Source organism: Eucyclogobius newberryi, unplaced genomic scaffold, assembly GCF_026437365.1.
Source record: "Eucyclogobius newberryi isolate DKJ021-1_F unplaced genomic scaffold, fEucNew1.0.hap1 SCAF_6, whole genome shotgun sequence".
Taxonomy (NCBI): Eukaryota; Metazoa; Chordata; class Actinopteri; order Gobiiformes; family Gobiidae; genus Eucyclogobius; species Eucyclogobius newberryi.
Window position 1 is genome coordinate 19,554,796 of NW_027316278.1, and position 21,854 is coordinate 19,576,649.

General features: G+C 41.6%; 1 protein-coding gene and 1 long non-coding RNA gene across 2 annotated transcripts in view; one reads left to right on the forward strand and one right to left on the reverse strand.

Annotated features, from left to right (window-relative positions):
- Positions 1-21,854, reverse strand: part of LOC140347147 (uncharacterized) — a 413,233-nt gene that overhangs the window by 268,115 nt on the left and 123,264 nt on the right. The gene's annotated exons all lie outside the window — the stretch shown is intronic.
- On the forward strand, positions 10,769-12,041 carry cox7c (cytochrome c oxidase subunit 7C). The gene is made up of 3 exons (XM_072432954.1): positions 10,769-10,943; positions 11,585-11,727; positions 11,946-12,041. The coding sequence occupies exons 1-2, from the start codon at positions 10,869-10,871 to the stop codon at positions 11,699-11,701; spliced, it is 192 nt and encodes a 63-aa protein (XP_072289055.1). The 5' UTR covers positions 10,769-10,868; the 3' UTR covers positions 11,702-11,727; positions 11,946-12,041.

Consider the following 21,854-nt stretch of genomic DNA (forward strand, 5'->3'; position numbering starts at 1 on the left):
TCCTTCAATTTAATCAAGTCTGCAATAAAAGAACAGTTTTGGTCACTGTTAAGAGTGTTACTGCTTATAGAGCTTATGGGTAATTACGTCAATGTGCACTTAAACACTAAACACACTTGCCTTGCTGGCTAAATTGCAGCCAGGATAGATTATATTTGAACTGGCAAACTTTTTTTTTAAGAAAAGTTGCTAACTTCAAGATTCAACTTTTCACCTTTGTTCTCTATAATATACATAGGAAAAGCATGTATGACCTGGCAAATGGCTACCGTTAAAGCTATTGTGTACTCACCGTCAGCAAGCATGAGATTTGTGAGCATAAAAATTAATCCTATTTATACAACAATCCTGAGCTCTTTGAAGCATGCTGCCGCGGCTTGAAATCGTTTGCCTTGTGTCTCACTCCTTTAAACAAAACAGATACACAAAGATCAAATTGGCATTTTTTTTTTCTAATTGGCTAAAGTACTGTTAACAAATTGCGGAATCTAATGAATACGCTTACAAACTTCAGCGGGAGTGTGGGATCCATTTAGCATTTCAAAGTTTGTAAATGCAACTCGACGGCACAGTTAACAGTGGAGATTATACAGCCCATGAAATGCAAATTTATTTATGAACGGCAGCACAGATGCCGTTCACCTCCACTGTCTGGTAAGCACCTGTCTTTTCCGTATGTCAGAGATCCCCGCGCTCAGAGACGAGCCAATACACGGAAAACTCATGGAAATCCGTGCCAACGCAGGTGTGTGACTAGTCCACCTGATCTGCCACCCCCAAGCCGAGGTAAAGATCCGGATGAAGAGTTGGCTCTCTGGCACAATAAAAAGGATCTGTCAGAGTTTGGCAGACTCTACTTTTTCAAAGACTTCCCAGCACCACCTGTGTTCTCATCTGTGGCTACAGCTGAATGGCGATAATGGCAAGCACCGCACACCCCTCAGATGAGTGGCATTGTCCAATCAGGAGTTCTTTCTTACTAAAAATATGTAAAATGGGTCCCCTCAATCAGCAATAGCAGAGTTGAATTAACATGAACATATATGCCTGTTACTGTGAAGCAAATATTATATGCATACAATAAATATTTTATAAACAGAGCTGATGAGCCTGTCACAGTTACATGCACCATTACACAATCAAACTACTTTTCTCTCTTTGAAAGATTTGAAGGGATGTTGGCCTGTTGCACCGTCAAGTGGGATAAGAAGATGACAGCTTACAGCGGCCCACTGTATTCATGTGTGTACAATGTAAATACAGGCTCCACAAAGACTGCAGTGCGCGCAATCTCTCAAATAGTATTAATAGAAAACTCATGACCTCTTGTGACCTCTGCTGCAGTGCTGTAAAATGTTCAGATCCACTCCACACACAAGACTTCAAAGGGTTTTATTCATGTCATATGTGATGATGTATGCGCTATGAACAATGTGCTGCTCTAGATTACTGCAGGACACAGGCGGGAGGTGTAATTTATGTAAAAATATACATGAAAAAGGAGTACTAACCGTGTTAAAGCAATAAAAGTAAATGGTATCGCTAAAAAGACAAAACTGTAATTCAGGCTTTGAATAATAGATAGTAAAAAGGGAACAGTTAATTGCCCTATTAGATGAATGATTGACTGATGAGATAATTGAGATGTTCTTAAAACCCCACCACACACTTTTACAGCCAAAATAATAGGCTAGAATAAAACAAATATTAACTGCAAAAGAAATACATATATCTCAGATCATCCCTTAAAAATATAAAGTAAAAAATGACTTGAGTGAACTTTTCACCAGTGCTCATATTATTAACACTTTGTAAGAAATTGATTTTGCAGTGACATGTTCCATTTCTAGTCCATTACACTCCACAGCTCCCACTCCTAATAATCTACCCTTTCCATGGTGTGTGTGTGTTGGGGCTTGATTTTCCTTGTGTCTTGTTTGTGAACACGCTGTCGCCGAGATACGACTGCTCCCTTTTGTGCCCGCGCCGCTTAATGTCACTGAAAACAGGCAAATTGTAGGTGCCATTGTTGGCGCTGGAATGCAAGGGGAGTGAACTGGACAGCTTGACAGCTCTCATTAGCGTATTACACACAAACAGGCACACAGATGCTCCCGGTCAGTCCTTGGTCAGTCCCCGAGCTTTGCTTAACGGCGCGCTGACAGGTGGCTTTGTGGCTCTCTGTCTCGTGGCTGACAGGGCGGAGCTCATCTGCAGTGGAGAGCTCAAATGGTCAAGGGCGGCTGATACATAGACACGATCAAAAAGAGTTAAACATGTGAAATGCCTGGGACTGGTAATTGGCTTGTTTCAACAACACAATTTACTAATTGACCTTTACTTAACCAGGAAAGTCCCACTGAGATTTAGAATCCCTTCATAAGGTGAGTCTGTGCCCCAGAGGAGAGGAGAATATTGTATTTGTTTTTGTCTGTTTCCTTTTCTTGTTTCCTGTATGTTTGAATTTGCCACTTAAGGTTTAAATATGACTTACAAAAACCTGGCAAGAAACTATCGCTATGGATGCCGGATTTAAATACAGGTAATATAGGCAACTAAAGCCCTTGCCCATACAGAGAATATGACTTAAGGCATCTCCTATATACAATGCCTTTGTACAATTTGCACCAAAGTTGTTTAATTAACTAGTAAACTAGTTGCCTTTCGAAGGTTATAACAAAAAGATTAAAATGGCAAACAATTGCACGGCAACACTGACAGCAACTCTCACTCCAATTATTCAGCTATCAATTGTTTTCAAGGGTAGAGAAGTTCGATTTGATTTTCCATGACAGGCTTTAAATTTTTTCAGCTTGATACAATTGAGAATATACAGTTATGCAGTCAATAAGTCCCCAAAAAAAGACAATGAATAGAATAAAAAAGCTGCTTGGTTTGGATTAGCCTCCCATAAATCCGAGAATGTTTTCAAGTCCTTGCATTAAGTTAATGTCTTTATAAATGTTGGACTTTTAACCGAATATGCATGGTTGTATGTGATAAATGTAAAACTATGCAAAGTCTTCACAATGAAGAACATAATGAGACAGGAATTATGGCAGTAAGACTGCAGACTTGGGAAAACACGGGGACGAGAGGAATTTGTCATATTTACTTCAGCTCACCATAATTCTCCATCTAATTCTCTTTCAGGCAACTTTAATATGAGATAACATCATCTATTTGATCCCAGAGTTACCGGGATTGCAAATAGAGAAGCAGAATAGGCAGACAGTTGTAGATTACAATTACAATTTGTTACAAGTACAAATTAGAAATAATCTAGGATTAAAGACGTACCGGTATGCATTTATTTCCCTCAAATCCACTTTGAAGATTCAATGAGTGTGTTTAAATGTGCACGAATAACCCGGTTATAATCAGGTTTTGTGTCCATGTAAATGCAGTATCCTGATTTCTCACACTCCTGCTGAACTGAGCATGTGCAAACGCAACAAACACATTTGGCAGGTGCAGCTAGTACTTTCCCAAAAGGACTCAAACTTCTACCAGCGCTTTTTATTGGTATACTTTTATTATCATCATAATAATACAATTAAGTCATCTAATGCACAATACAGCCAACTTTTAACAGCAAACTAACTTTAACTAACTGTGTTTTTACTGAAGTTGTGACTGCGCTCTACAGTCTCCTTATTTTTTTGCATCTTGTGCTTTTGTTGTTATAAACATGTTAAAAAGTCATGCGTTTGCAAACATGTTTTGCCCCTTGCCATATCTGTGCAACAGTTGCCATAGTTACCACTCAAAAAAATCCAGAACACTCTCAGTACCACATGTAAACAGGGAGCTGAGTATCCCGGTTTCTCACATGCACTCAGAGAAACCAGGATACTAATTTTAGCACGTTTCAAACAGCCAGAGGACAGGATACATTAAAATAAGAACATGAGTAACAGCTTCAGTAAAAGGCTTTTTCAACAGTGGAAACATAATGGAATACAGGCAGATCCCAAGGTTCAGACAGGGAACAACAAAGACCGACTCAGAAATGAATTTGCTGTAAAAAGTTGGCCATATATTGTTCACTAGTTCACTTATTGTATCCTGATGATAATTTAATAAAAAAAAAATTAAAGCCTTGGTAGAAGTCCTTTTGATAAAATAGCTGCTCCTATTAATGTGTTTGTTGGGTTCGCACATGCTCAGTACAGCAGTAGTGTGAGGAATCAGGATACTGCGTTTACATGCCACAGTATTCTGGATACTATTGGAATATCCCATAAACAGGTTACTGTAATAACCGGGATACTGAAATCAGGATATTGTGTTTACATGCAACAAAACGAGGATACTTTAAAAAAAAACTGATCATAATCGGGTTATTGGTGCGCATTTAAACCCACTCAAAATAAACTCAGGTCACAGAGCATGCCCTAAACTCCACTGTGACTCTCTCTGCAGACTCATATGTACATAATTGTTATTTTATGGTTTAATAGTGCCTACAGTTTAAAAATACAAACAAACTTGTGCTTGTGAATCCCTGGATCTAAATACAATAGAAAAATCATATAGAAAGTAGGAAATAACACCAGATCTGAGAATTCTTGATGTAACAACAACATCAACGCTCAACACAACTTCAAAAAAACAGAATTTTTCCAACTGACTCAAGAGTTTAATAATCATGTTGCAGGCTAGCTTGTCTTGTTTGTAGCCTATTTCTTTGAGTGGAAGAGGAATTTTCATTTTTTAATGCAAACCCAATGAATGCCTCTTTTTGTCTATTCTGCAACTAATAGGCCATTGTGAGATAGTTGATACTTGAGGGTCTAGTAGTTGTTGGGTTACACATGGCTGGAGATCAAGAAAAAGTTTCAAATGTGGGCTAATGGATTAGATTGTGAGATTTGGTCTAGTTGAAAACATTTGTGTGTTGTGCGTGTTACCTCTTTTTAGCAGATTGAGGGGCCAATATGAGGGAGCAGATGCGGAGCAGCAGGAGAAGTGATGACCCGTTTCTGATGGATGTGGCAGCCATGACGAGGAGTAACCAGCCTGCTGTGCTGTTGACATTGTAACACACTATGAGAGAGACAAGACTCATCAGATGTAAAAGTAAAACCTGTACTAACAAAGCAAGCAAATGAAGTCACCCCCAAAATATAGCAGCGCAATAGTGTACCGACAATCACATTTTCAGAACTGAACCAGAGGCTTTTTATGAATTTTGTGTAAACGCATGCATACAGCGACACAAAATACTCAAGTAAAAGAAATAAAAACATGATAGAATATGCATAGAATCCCATTTTGAGAATCAAAATCTATTTAAGGACTATTAAAGAAAACTCAATTCCGGGAATCACAGAAAAATCACAAAGTAAAAGAAAAATATATTAAAATTAAAACAATTAAAACAATCTACTTTTTAGTCAAGTAGTAAAATCCTTTGCGATTTTTAGATACCTGTACTCAAATGTAGTGAGGAAAAAGTAAAAATGATCCACTGTTTTCACTTACATTTACTAATGGCTACTTGAGAGTAATTCAGGATTATCCCTGATGAAGGAAAAAACACAATAATCCCCATAACAAGATTGATGCACTGTTTTTATTTTGTGGATAAGGCTGGGCAATTCATCAGATTGACAGATCGAGATTGAGTCATGTGAAATCATCAATTATCTGGGAAGGGTTTTTGAATCAAGAGTCCACAGACAATCCTCTGTAAGTAAAAAACTGGTAAAAACATACAGTAAAACAATAAACTTGGGAAACACACATTATGTGAAAACAAATTAAAAAGGTGAACACGCGCAACAATAATGTCCCACACACATTAAATCCTCTCATTTATAATAAACCTGTAGCAGCAACACTTTACTGTGAACAAATGCAACAATAATGTAAATGATAAAAAATCAGCTCATTCACAAAGACCGTGTAGCAGCAACAACACTTTAAAGCTGCGCAGCACAATAATAACCCTATACCTTCAATATTTCACAAACACACCTTAAATATTCATATTCACAAAGATGCAACAATGAATTCTCTCTCGCTCTTTTTCTCTTTTTTTTCTTTTCTTAAAAAGAAAACTAAACAATTAAACAATAAAATAATAATAATAAAATCGAAAGAGATCAACCAGCTGGAGCAGCCGCTGCAACCCGTGCCTTATTATAATTAGTTTTAAAAGCTTTTATTCATTTATTTATTTACCAGCTAGTGGTTTGATCCTAGTTAATTTAGGCTTAAGCCTTGAACAGTGTGAAACTGCCCTCTGTTTTTGCATAAATGTTTGTTCTTCCATCCATCCATCCATCCATCTTCTGCCGCTTTATCCGGGGCCGGGTCGCGGGGGCAGCAGTCTGAGCAGAGACTCCCAGACTTCCTTCTCCCCAGACACTTCCTCTAACTCCTCCGGGGGGATCCCGAGGCGTTCCCAGGCCAGCCGAGAGACATAGTCTCTCCAGCGTGTCCTGGGTCTTCCCCGGGGCCTCTTCCCGGTGGGACATGCCTGAAACACCTCCCGAGGGAGGCGCCCAGGAGGCATCCGGAACAGATGCCCGAGCCACCTCAGCTGGCTCCTCTCGACGTGGAGGAGCAGCGGCTCTACTCCGAGCTCCCCCCATGTGGCCGAGCTCCTCACCTTATCTCTAAGGGAGCGCCCAGCCACACGGCGGAGGAAACTCATTTCGACCGCTTGTATCCGCGATCTTGTTCTTTCGGTCACTACCCAAAGCTCATGACCATAGGTGAGGGTAGGAACGTAGACCGACCGGTAAATAGAGAGCTTTGCCTTTCGGCTCAGCTCCCTCTTTACCACAACAGTCCGATGCAGCGACCGCATCACTGCAGCCGCTGCACCGATCCGCCTGTCGATCTCACGCTCCATCCTACCCTCACTCGTGAACAAGACCCCGAGATACTTGAACTCCTCCACTTGGGGCAAGGACACCCCACCCACCTGGAGAGGGCAAGCCACCTTTTTCCGGTCGAGAACCACGGCCTCGGATTTGGAGGTGCTGATTCTCATCCCAGCCGCTTCACACTCGGCTGCAAACCGTCCCAGTGCATGTTGCAGGTCCGGGTTTGATGGAGCCATCAGGACAACATCGTCTGCAAACAGCAGAGATGAGATCCTGTGGTCCCCAAACCGGACACCCTCCGACCCCTGACTGCGCCTAGAAATTCTGTCCATAAAAATTATGAACAGAACCGGTGACAAAGGGCAGCCCTGGCGGAGTCCAACATGCACTGGGAACAGGTCTGACTTACTGCCGGCAATGCGAACACAGCTCCTGCTCCGGTCATACAGGGACCGGACAGCCCTGAGCAAAGGGCCCCGGACCCCGTACTCCCGGAGCACCCCCCAAAGGACACCCCGAGGGACACGGTCGAAAGCCTTCTCCAGATCCACAAAGCACATGTGGACTGGTTGGGCAAACTCCCATGAGCCCTCGAGCACCCGATGGAGGGTATAGAGCTGGTCCAGTGTTCCACGACCGGGACGAAAACTACTCTGCTCCTCCTGAATCCGAGGTTCGACTATCGGTCGGATTCTCCTCTCCAGTACCTTGGAATAGACCTTACCCGGGAGGCTGAGGAGTGTGATCCCTCTGTAGTTGGAACACACCCTCCGGTCCCCCTTCTTGAACAGAGGGACCACCACCCCGGTCTGCCAGTCCGGAGGCACGGTCCCCGAACGCCACGCGATGTTGCAGAGACGTGTCAACCAAGACAGTCCTACAACATCCAGATACTTTAGGTACTCAGGGCGGATCTCATCCACCCCCGGAGCCCTGCCACCGAGGAGTTTGCGAACAACCTCAGTGACTTCAGCTTGGGTGATGGATGAGCCAGCCTCCGAGTCCCCGGTCTCTACTTCCTCTTCGGAAGACGTGACTGAGGGATTAAGGAGATCCTCAAAGTATTCCTTCCACCGTCCGACGACATCCCCAGTTGAGGTCAGCAGGCCTCCACCCGCACCGTAAACGGTGTTGGTGAGACACTGCTTCCCCCTCCTGAGGCGCCGGACGGTTTGCCAGAATTTCTTTGGTGCCGACCGATAGTCCTCCTCCATGGCCTCCCCGAACTCCTCCCAGGCCCGGGTTTTTGCCTCTGCGACAGCACGAGCCGCGGCTCGCTTGGCCTGCCGATACCCGTCGATGACCTCCGGAGACCTACAAGCCAGAGTGGCCTGATAAGCCTCCTTCTTCAGTCTGACGGCATCCCTTACTTCCGGTGTCCACCACCGGGTTCGGGGGTTGCCGCCACGACAGGCACCGGAGACCTTGCGACCACAACTCCGAGCAGCCGCATCAACAATGGAGGCGGAGAACATGGTCCACTCGGACTCAATGTCCCCAACCTCCCCCGGGACATGGGAGAAGCTCTCCCGGAGGTGCGAGTTGAATACCCTACTGACAGAGGGCTCCACAAGACATTCCCAACAGATCCTCACAATGCGCTTGGGTCTGCCGAGTCTGTCCGGCTTCCTCCTCCGCCAGCGGATCCAACTCACCACCAGGTGGTGATCGGTTGACAACTCTGCCCCTCTCTTCACCCGAGTGTCCAAAACACGCGGCCGGAGGTCTGATGACACGACAACAAAGTCGATCATTGACCTCCGGCCTAGGGTGTCCTGGTGCCATGTGCACTGATGGACACCCTTGTGCTTGAACATGGTGTTCGTTATGGACAATCCGTGGCTAGCACAGAAGTCCAATAACTGAACACCGCTCGGGTTCAGATCGGGGAAGCCGTTCTTCCCGATCACCCCTCTCCAGGTGTCACTGTCATTGCCCACGTGGGCGTTGAAGTCCCCCAGTAGAACAACGGAGTCCCCGGTCGGTGCACTGTCCAGTACCCCTCCCAAGGACTCCAAGAAGGCCGGGTACTCTGCACTGCTGTTCGGCCCGTAGGCCGCCACAACAGTGAGAGACCTGTCCCCCACCCGAAGGCGGAGGGACGCGACCCTCTCGTTCACCGGGGTAAACTCCAACACGTGGCGGCTGAGCTGAGGGGCTATAAGCAAGCCCACACCAGCCCGCCGCCTCTCCCCGCGGGCAACACCAGAGAAGTGGAGCGTCCAGCCCCTCTCGAGGAGATGGGTTCCAGAGCCCAAACTGTGCGTGGAGGTGAGGCCGACTATATCTAGTCGGTATCGCTCAACAAGCTCAGGCTCTTTCCCCCCCAGCGAGGTGACATTCCATGTCCCCAGAGTTAGTCTCTGTGTCTGGAGATCTGGTCGCCGAGGCCCCTGCCGTCGACTGCCGCCCAGATCTCTCTGCACCGGCCCCTTATGGATCCTCCTGCGGGTGGTGGGCCCACGGGAGGGCGGCCCCACGTCGCTCTTTCGGGCTGTGCCCGGCCGGGCCCCGTGGGGTAAGACTCGGCCACCAGGCGCTCGCCATGGAGCACCCATCCCAGGCCTGGCTCCAGGATGGGGCCCCGGTGACGCCGATCCGGGGGACGTTAACGGCCTTGTTCGTGTCGTCGTCATAAGAGGCTTCTGAACCGATCTTTGTCTGACCCGTCACCTAGGACCTGTTTGCCTTGGGAGACCCTACCAGGGGCATGAAGCCCCGGACAACATAGCTCCCGGGATCATTCGGGCACTCAAACCCCTCCACCACGTTAAGGTGTCGGTTCAAGGAGAGGTGTTTGTTCTTCCTCCCACATTTTTCTGTGGCTCAATTACCTGAACTTCGATGCTTATGAATATCTTCATTAAACTGCCAGTGTGTAGGAAACGCGATTTCAACCACTGAAGTATTCGTCTTTACAGCAGACTTTTAGCTCCGAACTCGTCGATCATCCAGACGAGGCGCAGCTAAAGCAGAACGCGCCTAACAACTTCAAAGTGGTTAAAATCGCGTTTTCTACACATCAATGACAACAAACTTGACAAAATAGTCAACTGACAACTTAATGAAGATAATCATGAGCATCAAAGGTAAGATATTTGAGCTTCAGAAAAAGGGAGAGCTTCAGACTGTTCAATGCATAACTCTAAGTGATCAAAGCATTGCCAGGTAAATAAATAAATAAATAAATAAAAGCTTTTCATTATAACTATAATAACGCACATGAGTTGTGGCAGCTGCTCCAGCTGGTTGATTCCATTTGGATTTCACAAGCTTTCAACTTGTGACCTTAGTAGAGCAGACCTGGGCATTTGTGGCCCTCGGCCTGTTTTAATTCGGCCCCCCTCAAGATTTTCCTTTCTATTCTTTAATTGTCTTAGCTATGAAACTGGATGAAATGAATTAAATAATCGATTCAATAGCCTATAATTTACAAAAAAGTGCTTATAATGATAAGAATTTGTAACACCAATTAATGCAGTCTGGCCCTCCACCACTTAACTCGATTCGAATATGACCCTCAGAGGAAAAATAATTGCCCACCCCTGTCATATCAAGTCTGGGTAAAGTCCGACTTGCTCTAAGGTCACTAAGATCAACGTTGCTTTTCCCGAACGTGCCTAATGTTTCAAACTTTGATCCTCAATCGAAACACTTAACACATGTGGATTAATAACATGTGAAACATGGATCTATGGAGCCTGAGATTAATTGTCAAATTATTATTTTTTTCCCCCCAACAACATTCAAGCCCATGTGACAAAAGGCCAAGTATAAGAGACAGGATAAAGCCCATCATTTCAGTTAAAATATTGTAGGGAAAAAAGGCTTACACTGTGAAGTGGTTACGATGTGTTGAGTTTCATGTTTGTGGCTAGATCCATGGCCACGATAGAGAACTACGTGTCCCAGAAGTCCATGCGCGTCTATATTACCCACAAGTCATTGCCCCTCTCGAGCACCGCTATCAGAAACAAGAAGGTCGCGTTAGCAGTGCAGCACTGACAGAGAATAAACCAAACTGAAACCATGTTGGGACAAGCTGTGAGGAGATTCACAACCTCTGCCGTGCGTTCTTCACATTACTCCGAAGGACCCGGAAAGGTGAGTCCAATTGTTATAAATAAAATACTAGTTTGTTTCATCCGTATTTACGATGAGGCCTAGTCTTGTAGCCGCAGACGCCTTACGTTAGCTTGTGATGTTTGGAGGTCATGGCAACAGCTGAACAATAGTCAAGCAACGTGTACAACTAAATGTAATGTCATGAAACTATCTATCTAGATCTAAAACTGTATAATCTATATGATAAAGGAATTAAAATAAACACGGGGTTTGTTTGATTCGTTGCCATGACCTGTGTTGTTTTAGCATGTCGGCTACGAGCTAACTAGTCTAGCTTAGCTTCTTCAAGGTTCAAATCATGTACAACTAAAACGAATCTCCTGCACTTAAATAACTAAACTATTCATTTGATAAGACAATGGGGATTGAAGAATGATATTTGAAACGCATGTCTGAAGCAGTTATTGGTCCAAAATAAAGCAGTTAATGGTCCAAAACCAAGAACTTGATCAAATAAAGTAGAGCTATCTAAGTTGACTTGTATACAGTCCCAATTTGCAATGAGTATTAAATTATACGTTCTTTAGTGTTTGGAGTCATAACCTTCAGTCTTGTATTGTGTATTGGACATTGTGATATTGTGTCATTTTCTTAAAGTTTAAACACTGTAATCTTTGCAGAATTTACCGTTTTCCGTGGATAACAAGTGGCGCCTGCTGGGAATGATGGTGGTGTTCTTCGGCAGTGGCTTTGCATTCCCCTTTATTGTTGTCCGACATCAGATCCTGAAGAAGTAAAATGGCTCGACTTGTTCATCTCCGAGGTAATTATTTTAGCTTTCACTAAAATGTCAGACTGATGGCAAGTTGATATATTGCTAGTTTAGACATGCATACTTTAAGACAGTTTAATTCAGACTTGATGCACATCAGGTGCCACAGGTCAAGGTTGCGTTGTCACGTTCACCACAGAAATTGCTTTTCTGTCAACAGACAAATGTCACCTTATTATTATTTCTGCTTTTTGTCTCCTTCTCTGCAGGTGATCAGCCGGAACATATTTATTCATCAGAGTTTTATCCTCGCGACTAAATGGGAATCAGTTAAATATCTTTGTAAATAAATCAGTCTAAAATATAAGCATGTCTCCTCTTTGTTCCACTATACATATTTTAGCACTTTGTGTGCATTGTTTTAAACATTTTGTTGGCATGAGTAGTTAAAATACTAGTATTAATAGAAAAGGAAATAAATGTTTTGTCCGTTATAGAAATAATGACCAGTTGTGTTTTACTTTAGATATTTTCTTTAACCTTACGTATAGTAATACAAGTGGAGAATATTTCAACTAACTGAAAGACTGCCTTGCCGGAGTAAATGTTCAAATATTGGTCTATTAAAAAATGAATATTAACTGTATGTAGTTAAAAAGTTTAAAGTGTTACATTGAGGAAATTGAGCAGCTCCTTGCACCCAGAACATTTATGAAATATGAGTATTGAAAACCAATGGAGCTTGAAGAATTGGTCATCTTGGCCTTTCAGCTTTTTGATTAGTATTGTTTCCCCTTTTAAGAAATGGTAGCACTCAAGCCAGAACTTCTGAATAACCTATTTCCTTTCAACTATAGCCTTCAGCTGCTGGCTATAATTATCTGAGGACAAAGGATTAGAATGATGGGTGTGTGTGCCCACTTGGGAAGGACTGCAAGTATAAAGTGAATGGGCTTTCTTTGCACTTCTATTCATTATTAGTTTGTGCCTGAAGAGATTTTTAAGTAGCAGCTATGGTGAATTTTCGATTTGGTATGCTTTAAAATGTAGCAAAGAGCTAGATTTACAGCCTTAAGTCTAATTCCATGCATTTCAAAATCCCACAAGCTGAGTAACATTCATGCCACCTTTCTGCTGTTTCGCATTTTTAAAAAGCACAGTTTCCCTTTTAGTTAAATACACATTCAGGTCAAGCGCCTCCTTGGAAAGGCGCAAAGGTATGGACTTTGTAAGGTGCGTAGTATAAAGGAACCAATATTTCTTTTAATTCATACATTTATGCTTGATCTCAATTTGACAGGGGTAATTTCTTTATGGATAACTATAACACTCCGATGGTCCCTCATCTGCCTGAAGAGTGGGTCCAGCTCCAGTCTCCCTTGCGTCCCGTCTGAGAGTCGGATCTCTCCTTCACTCTGGGACTCCTCCAGGTTTCCACTTTTTCCCAAGGAGGTTTTTTGTAGTTTTTCTTGGCCGAGAAGGAGGGTCTAAGGACAGAGGATGCTGGGACATCGCCCTCAGAGGCAACTGTTGTTGTGATTTTGGGCGTTACAAAAATGAATTGAATTGAAGATAATGACAACTCAAATTAAAGTGCAATAATTATGTACTATTAACTGCAAGGTAATAACGGCACCATAATCCCGTATTTCAATTGGGTGGATGGTCTGTATGAAATATGAATTGTGTTTATTAAATGAAAAACCTTTATCTTAATATTATTTTAGACAGCTCTGACAGACTTTAAATTAAATATGACTGCCAGAAAGCATTTTTAGTGGGACATTAAGAAGACATTCTTTGGCTCTTTGTTTTAAAATAGGCTCTCTTAAACAGTACATGAACAGAAATGGCACATTATAAATGCATTTGAAGCAGCAGGTATATAAATGTTTTATCTATTCTTGGCCATTATGGTTGCAACATGGGCTTTTAAGAACCCAAGTCCTCGCCACAATGTGGCGTTGAGCTCCAATTAGAGACAATAGCCCTCGTCTGGAATTGAACCAAGCTGCAGAGGAAAGCTGGCGACTTATGAAAAGTGCACGAGGGTGCTCTAGCACCCACAATAACCTACACACAATACACACTGTACATACATACACTCACTAGTGATGGCCTTTCTCTGTTTGAGCATGTGGCACTGAGAAAGCAGGAAAGAGGTTCAGGAGGATTATGCGGCCGCCAAGCCAAGACTGACGGGGGTTTGTCATGGTGAATTTACTATGCAAGTGTGGAGGAAACAAACAGTGACAGTGAGTTATGCTATAAGTTGATGCCTTAATTTTAGTCAAGAATTTATTGTAGAAGCATCTATCAATACTGGAGACTATAGAATTACATTTAATCAATGTGTCTTGCGTTGGATTCCCGACTGACGGTTTATTGCATGTCCTCCCTTCTCTCATCACCCTTTTCACTGTACTTTCCTGTCAATAAGGCCTACGGGCCACACAAACAGTTTTAATACTGTTGCTATACTATTTTGCAGAGTTTATGCATTGCATGTGTTGAATCTAATAATAAACTAATTTACACTTCAGAGGAAGAGCTATACAAAGCTTTGTGTGCCAATGTACTTTCCCTAATGGAACACTGAACCTCATCCCCAAAGCCATAATCAGACAACTGCCATTCTATGTTTGTATATTTATAGTTCATATTTTATGAAAAGAAATTACTATCAAATAGTAAATATTATATAGATACAGTTATCCATTATCTTTAGAGTTTATGTCCGTACTTGTTTGTTACAGCCTGAAGAAGCAAATATAATCTGACACATGCAAAACTACTGATGCTGTTCAGGCGTTCCAGCAGGACGGGTTTACAGTATATCTCCTCACAATATGACAATATGTTTCAAGGGCAAGCTGGACGCTGTGCTTTTCTACCTTGCCCACCCAGTGTTTACCACACTCCACAAATATGCTGACTTCTGAAGAAGCAAGGAACTGTCAGTGGACAAGATGAAGTGTGCATGCACCTCCCACCACCTCAGCCAGAAACTCCACACAATTAGTCCACCAAAACCTCTGGGGACGACTGCGTCCTGGATGAATGGTTACAGCAGGAATACCACTGAATATACACTGGCCCTGCAAGACCAAAAGCAACATGCTGGAGAATATGTTTGAATATGAAGTATACTAGAAATGCTTACTTGCTAAAGCATGTTATATATATTGCCAATCAAACCAAGTGGAAAGACAAATTTTACATTTGCAACAGTCTGCAACTGGCCACATATTGTTTAACATATGAGAAATGCTATGTTGACTGGCCATAAATGCACTTTATGACCCCACAACTATAGAATATGGAGCAAATGGAGAAAAAGATGTTATGTGCCATTTCAAATTCTTGCACATTCACTTTGATATGAAAATAGCGGGTGCAGCATTAGATAGTAAGAGCCCATGCATGGTCAGGATCTGAAGCAGGCATAATCTCTGCATCCTCTTAGCCTACTTATACCACTGCAAAAAGTCTTTAGTTCAATAATGCAACACTATACACGCTGATAGAGCTAATAGCATTGAGTTAGAGGGAGAAAAGTTTCCATGTTAAATAATCATGCGTTCAGTCTCCATCCTCCCACATAAAGCCTGTATTAACACCGCTGATGGGCTACTCAGTGATGGTCAGCCTCACATTTGAAGTTAACTCTGTTTACCATTTAATAAAGAGCAGATTCTGTAATAGTCTTTTCTGGGTCAAATCCATTGTGAAAAAATCACTTGCAAATAATAAACACTGATTATACTGTAGAGATCTATTGATTGAATCCTGTCATCACAATACAAACACAGCAGAACATGTTTTTGTGGTTTTGGGAGCCAATTCCAAGCTTGGTTGGGTGAAGGAGCCATGTAGTTCCCAGTGCAGTCTGTTTTATCAGTTACACAACATCTAACAGAAAAATGTAAAGTGTCTTGAGATCTGTAAAGCATTGTAGGAATACACTAGAGATGGTTGTCCTTGTTTTTGCACCAATGGAATTATACTTAAAACACATTTGTTTAAAGTATAATTAAAACAGAGAGCGTTCTTCAGGTAGCCTACAATTCTACACTGTACTTTTGTAGTGTCATGTACTAACTAAAGTAAATGCATTATTTTTGTTAATTTGCCTAACCAATGTTTAAAATATATTTGTTCTACTTGTCAGATCTCTACAAACACTTAAAGTCTAGCAAATGTGTGCTCATTTTGTTTCTATATTTTGTTTTCTAGCCTAGATGAAGACTTGTGGCAGTCATCCAGGATGAATGTGCAGCAGAGCAAAGAGACAGCTTAATAGCGCCCCCATCTGGACTGATACAAACTTTTAGCCCACAGTTGACTAGTGGTAGATTTGGCTACCACCAGATCCAAATCAGGTCTACAAGGACTATTTCAGGGCCAAATTTGGGGCTAAACCTGGTTTTAATTAGGTATATACTAGTGTCGCAGTAGTTTTAACAAAGAAATTACTCCTGGAAGAGCAAACATGTGGAATTTATTTTACTAAAAATGAAACACAAGAACTGAAGAGATGTCCGTTTACCACCTAAAGGACATGTACCACAAACTAAATGTTCTAAATGTAAGGCGAGTTGAGCAGCCATTTAAGTTTTTGTGTTTGTTATTCTAGTATTGGACATAAAACAAGTGTGGCCACAAGACAAAACTGCAATACATCAGAATATTATTGTTATTTTTTTGTATACAGACATTTTCCGTTCCCCAAGTTTCCTGCCTCTTTACTTAGAAGTACATACAACATATTTTCTTCTTTAACTGTGACCCAAATGAATGATAATTTCCTTGTACATGCCTATTCTAAGTAACTACCACTCTTGAACATCAGCCTCTTCTGTGACCTTTGCCAAACCTGTTATGAAAACAAGCTCAGGGGTGCTCTACAAGGGTCTACACAAACACAATTTGATCCCACATTGCTTTATATTGTGCTTTTTTACAGCTGAGGGAAGCTGCAATAATTGTTTCTTTTGAAAATAAGAACAGTGCACCAACAGAGACAGCCAGGCACAGAGGCTGGCTGACAGCGCGTGGGGACTGTGAATGAAAGGCTTGTATCTATAAAGACAGGAAGCGCTGACAGGAAAACTGGGGCAGGAGGAGAGGGGCATGGGGTGCGCACAATAGGGTAGTTCAGAGCGGGCCATGCTACAGCAGCACAGATGTTTGGACAAAAGCACAATCCATACTTGGACTCATTTCTGTCAGGGTTTGTCCGTCCCGCAGTGACACATGGTACCTGGGAGCACGTCCACAAAAACAAAAGACTCAATACAAGCAATCGAGAACAACCATGGCTATTATTGTTGCACTGCAGGATACTCAAAGGGGGAAGAAGTAGTTCAACGTACAGTACTGCACTGAGCTCTCTGTACTACTCGAGAAGAAGTAAAAATGCTGCTAATAACTTCACACTCGGCTAGCATTAAATCTGCAAGTATTTTATACAGCAAATACTTCACATTTATTGTGCAAAATTGACTGTGATGTCATAGGTAGCGCTCAAAGCTTTTGTGGGCTGTTTTAGAGGTCTATAAATCATTCTGAGCATTTCCACTGTCAAATCACAAGCAATAAAATGTGTGGCTGCCAGAGCATGTAGGAGGGAAGCTAGAGTTTCTCTCTTTTATGTAATTCCGTCTGCTGCCAGTAGATAGAGCCCCACGACATTTTGACGTTTTTGTACAACATGAGATGCCAAATAAATATACAAAAAAAAAGCATTATATTTCTCCTTTAACTCCTTTAATTTAACAGTGCAATATGCAAATTTTCTGGTGGAGGGTCAGCCATCTGCTTGTCTCCATGGAAATGTTATTGCTTTGCTTATGTTATGGAGAGTTTCTCACAGTATGAATATTCAAGTGAATTCTTCAGCAATAAAACCAGCTGTAATCGAATAAACATAAGATAGTTTAATGCCACACTTAGGAACATTACAGGCAAAGCCATAACAAGTCCAAGACAAGTGGGTGGCGGCTCCCCATTAGAAAAGCTATGTAGCGCACCTTTAAATTAACACAGTGACACAAACCTTAATGACATTTTAAAGTGTGAGATGATCGTCTGTAATCATGTCAGTGGTAAAACTCCTGTTGTGTACCATGGGTATGAAAAACGTTTTTGTTTTTAATGAAAAGTAAAAAATAACATGACCTGTCATAACCGCAACTGCAGTGCTTTGAAAGTTTGTACACTTTTAATCTGGATAAATCAAGTGAGTCCTACCCGATTATCTCATCCCTCTTTGTAATTATAAACACACAAGATATGGCACTGAAATCCACTTGTCTGATCAGACTACTGCGTGCGTAATTCCTGCTCACTGTAACAACTCTATCTTTCCGCTCTGCATCCTCCTCGCTCAAACACTAAAAGGTCAATGCACCCAATTAAAATGTCAGGTTAAGGCTGACTTTGCACTGGCTGTTCTTGTCACTTTGGTGCCCCTGTTAAATCGGTGAATAAAGTTAAGTGCGGCAGATCAGTGAGGGAAAGTGGGTTGGAAAAGGTAAGGAGGGGAGGAAAGGGAGTATGATAAGGGGAGAAGGAAAGTGCTCAGTGCGCAAAGCAAAAGAGGAAAATTAGGCTACATTGAGACACAGTTCTAAATCCTGATGTCCTACCTGTCTCCAGTGTGAGGGAGCACATCTTGTTCCCACACACCATACTACCTTATCAGTCCAGGAATATCCCATTTTCACCATCACATCCCTCACACTCACTTGCCCTTTGAATCGAATATGTCTCCAGTCGGGAGTCTCTTCCTTCCAGTGTGTCTGAATAGAACATATCATTCCTATGGCTTCCTGGAGTCTCGGAGCTGCCTTGCATGATTCAAATGTAAAAGTCATTTCGAGAAGGAAGATGTATTTCCAAGAATTCACAATATAATAGTCACTGAAATTTCCTGTAATGAAGCACATTTTCAGTACTTTCAATAGAAGAAATAAAGTTTAGCCTACCACGTTGCTCGAATTTCACTGTTATTTCATCATTTTCAGAGGAGATCTAACCTATCGTTATCATCCCCTCTCAGCAGTATTAGCCCCATGCAGTGTCATCACATCACAAAGCAACCTTATTCATATGGCTATCCTTGAAACAGTCCCCCCTTGGCAATATCATCATATTTTATTACTTTGGTGTAATTTTCATGAGAATAAAAGGAACAAAGTGTGTAACCTTAATTTCATACAGCTTCATAGCGTTTTAGAGCTTTCAAATTAAATTGGGCCAACCTTGAAAGTTGGTTAACACAATAAAGCTTAGTTCTTTTACTGCGAATGTGATTTTCTGCACTGTTTTGGTTTCATGTGTCTTTTCTTGAGAGTTAATTGCATTTCCAGCCGCTACAGTATAAAACAGCCGTAATGTCGTCTTCACCAGACACAAAACTGCCGAGCAACTCAATGTAAAATTAAATTAGACACTTTTGTGGTGGATATAATCGGAAGTAGAACAGGAAGAGAAATTATCATGGCTAATGGAAACAGCCTGGAGCAGACATTGTACTTTACAGACTTGGGCTTTTCAATAGTTCAGAAGTTCATTAAAGGTGCACAATGTAACTTTACTGATGGAAGGTCCACCATAAATGCAATATTGTGAAACATTTCAGGCAGAGCATTAATCTCCGTAGAGACAAGCAGATGGCAGACTTTCCACCACATTTATGCATCTGAGACCAAAATATATTGTAATGTTAACTAAATTGTCTATTTGCAAGCAAAATATGGTCTTACATGACTCCACTAGATCTACTGAGTCTGTTTAAGGTTCTTTTGAATTAAATAATCAAAAAACAAATTAAAAATATATACAATTCAAAGAAAAAGTGGCAAATGAACATAAAATCGTAAATATGTTTGTTTGTGTGCTAAAGAGATGATTCAAAACTAGTTGATATAATTCTTTTCCACTTTGTTTCCTCATGGTGAATTACTTCTGGACTCGAGTATCCTCAGCCCAGTCCACAACTCTCTCTATTCGTTAAACACGATCATGAAAACAAATTGTGTCCTATTTTCGAAGTTATTGGACATTTAGCGTGTAATAATCAATTCCAACTTTTAACAGGGTGAAAATAAAAATGGTACAGAAAGGAATGGTCAGAGAGTTTAAATCCAAGGGAGTCCCGGCCCATTATCCTGCCCAGACACCACTGGGACTAGAGGGAGGAGAGACAGGGCAAATCAGTCCTCTTGACCTTTCCTTGAGAGAACGGCACATACTGCTGCAGTGCACTCCGGAGAGGAGGTGAGGACGGACCTAATGTGGGGCTTTACGTTTGTGGCAGAGAAGTCCTTCTCTGACTCATAGCTGAAAGAATGGAGTCTGGTTTGGGGTTTTGTCATCTGCTCGGAAAGTTGCACAGTATAGCATTAAAGATACTCATCGAGCATTTTTAATTAATTATAGGTGTAACTATTGATTTAATATACAGATTTTTCAGTTTACAAATGTACATACAAATACACAGTTTTGTTATCTTCCAAAAACATCACAGTTTAAAGTTGTGACAATTAAAACATTGCAATTAAAAGTATATGAAATACGCATAAATTCTAGGGCTAATTCAGATTTGTATATTTAAATAATTTTATATGGCTGTGCACCTGCTTATCAACACTTATTAACAGTCTTCCTGAAGATGTGAGACAGGCTTCTACTCTGATAATGTTCAAATCTAGGCTAAAAACTGTTTTGTTTAGCTGCGCATATGACAGAAATGCTTTTCTTTGTGCTGTTCTCTTTTATGTGTTAAACTGTGATTTCTTTCATGTCTGTGTGATTTTAATGCATTTTCTCCCAGCACTTTGAAATGCTTGTGTACGAATTGTGCTCCACAAATAAACTCGCCTTGCCTTGCCTATGTAAATAGCTTTTTTATTCAGAAGGTTTTCTAGTGTTTTAAAAGAATATTTAAAAATGCATTTGCATTGGTAAATATTTACAACTTTGTCATATTTTCCATAAAATATTAGAACATTTACTACAAAAATATGTTTTTATGTTTTTTATCCAGATCTGATCAGTAACTTGTCTTCTGCTTGTCTCCATGGAGATACAGTGGAAGATTCCAGGCAAAGCAGTAACATCTCCAAGGAGACAAACAGATAACGTAAAAATTACATAGTGCACATTTAACCTTTTAATGTTAGTATGTGGTAAAGCTATGAGGTTGTGTGTTCTCATATCTATATGTTTTTAACCTTTTCAGTTATAACAGCATCTCTATATTCGCAGAAATATTTGTGGTCACCAAGTGGAACTCTTTGACTTTCTTCCTCCTGCATGCTGAATTATTCATCTGCTACATTGGAGTATGATGATTTAGGCCTCTCTGTAGGTAGATTGCTTAATTCACTTCCACCTGTAATCTCCCTCTCCGGGCTCTAAATCCTGGTCTGTTCGGTCAGGTCGAGCGCTCCACTTCTGCAGAACTATACGACATAAGCCAATGCTCTATAACTCACCCCTGCACAATAATACATTGTCCATATGTGCCCTAATACAGTGAATGTTTTATGATTTAATAATAATAAATGTCTTTCTCTATTGATGTATTCTGTAAAATTCTGCAGGTTTCAAAAGCCTACATTCATGACATTTTGGTTTCATGCATGTTTTATTTGAAATACAGAATAAGAAAATTGTTGGATCCACGTCTTTTCACTCAACCGCCGTCATTGTCAACTTTCAGGTTTGTGACTACAGCTCCACTGATGTTGGAGCTGCATGTTTCCGTCAATTACTGTTACTTTTTATCTCAACATCCAAATACACAACTCTGACAGCTTCTGGATGTACAGTATGTCGCCCCATTAACCGTCATCATTGCCCTATGTACTTTACACCACCTGTAACTTTGCTGGTTCCACCCGCATGCAATTTGCACACATCTCTCCATTACAGTGTTTCCCTGCAGCTTCAGCTTGTTAGAGTCTGATGAATGGACCACATCTGGCTGTGTACATTCCCATAGTCCAAACGACAACACAGTCACTCGCCGCTTTACTGCTAATGCATCATCTTTAATGGCAATCCCTATCTTGCACATGAAGGGAATCCCCATTAGTTGTGTGGCCGGATGGTCTACAGCTGAGCGGGCAGGGACAGTGTGCCAGTTAAACGCACAGTCGTCTTCCTGT

Excerpts from the sequence above, each read along its gene's own strand:
- cox7c (XM_072432954.1), top strand. The coding sequence starts at position 10,869 with ATGTTGGGACAAGCTGTGAGGAGATTCACAACCTCTGCCGTGCGTTCT. Across the intron at positions 10,944-11,584 it reads ACTCCGAAGGACCCGGAAAG|AATTTACCGTTTTCCGTGGA; the intron begins GTGAGTCCAATT and ends TAATCTTTGCAG.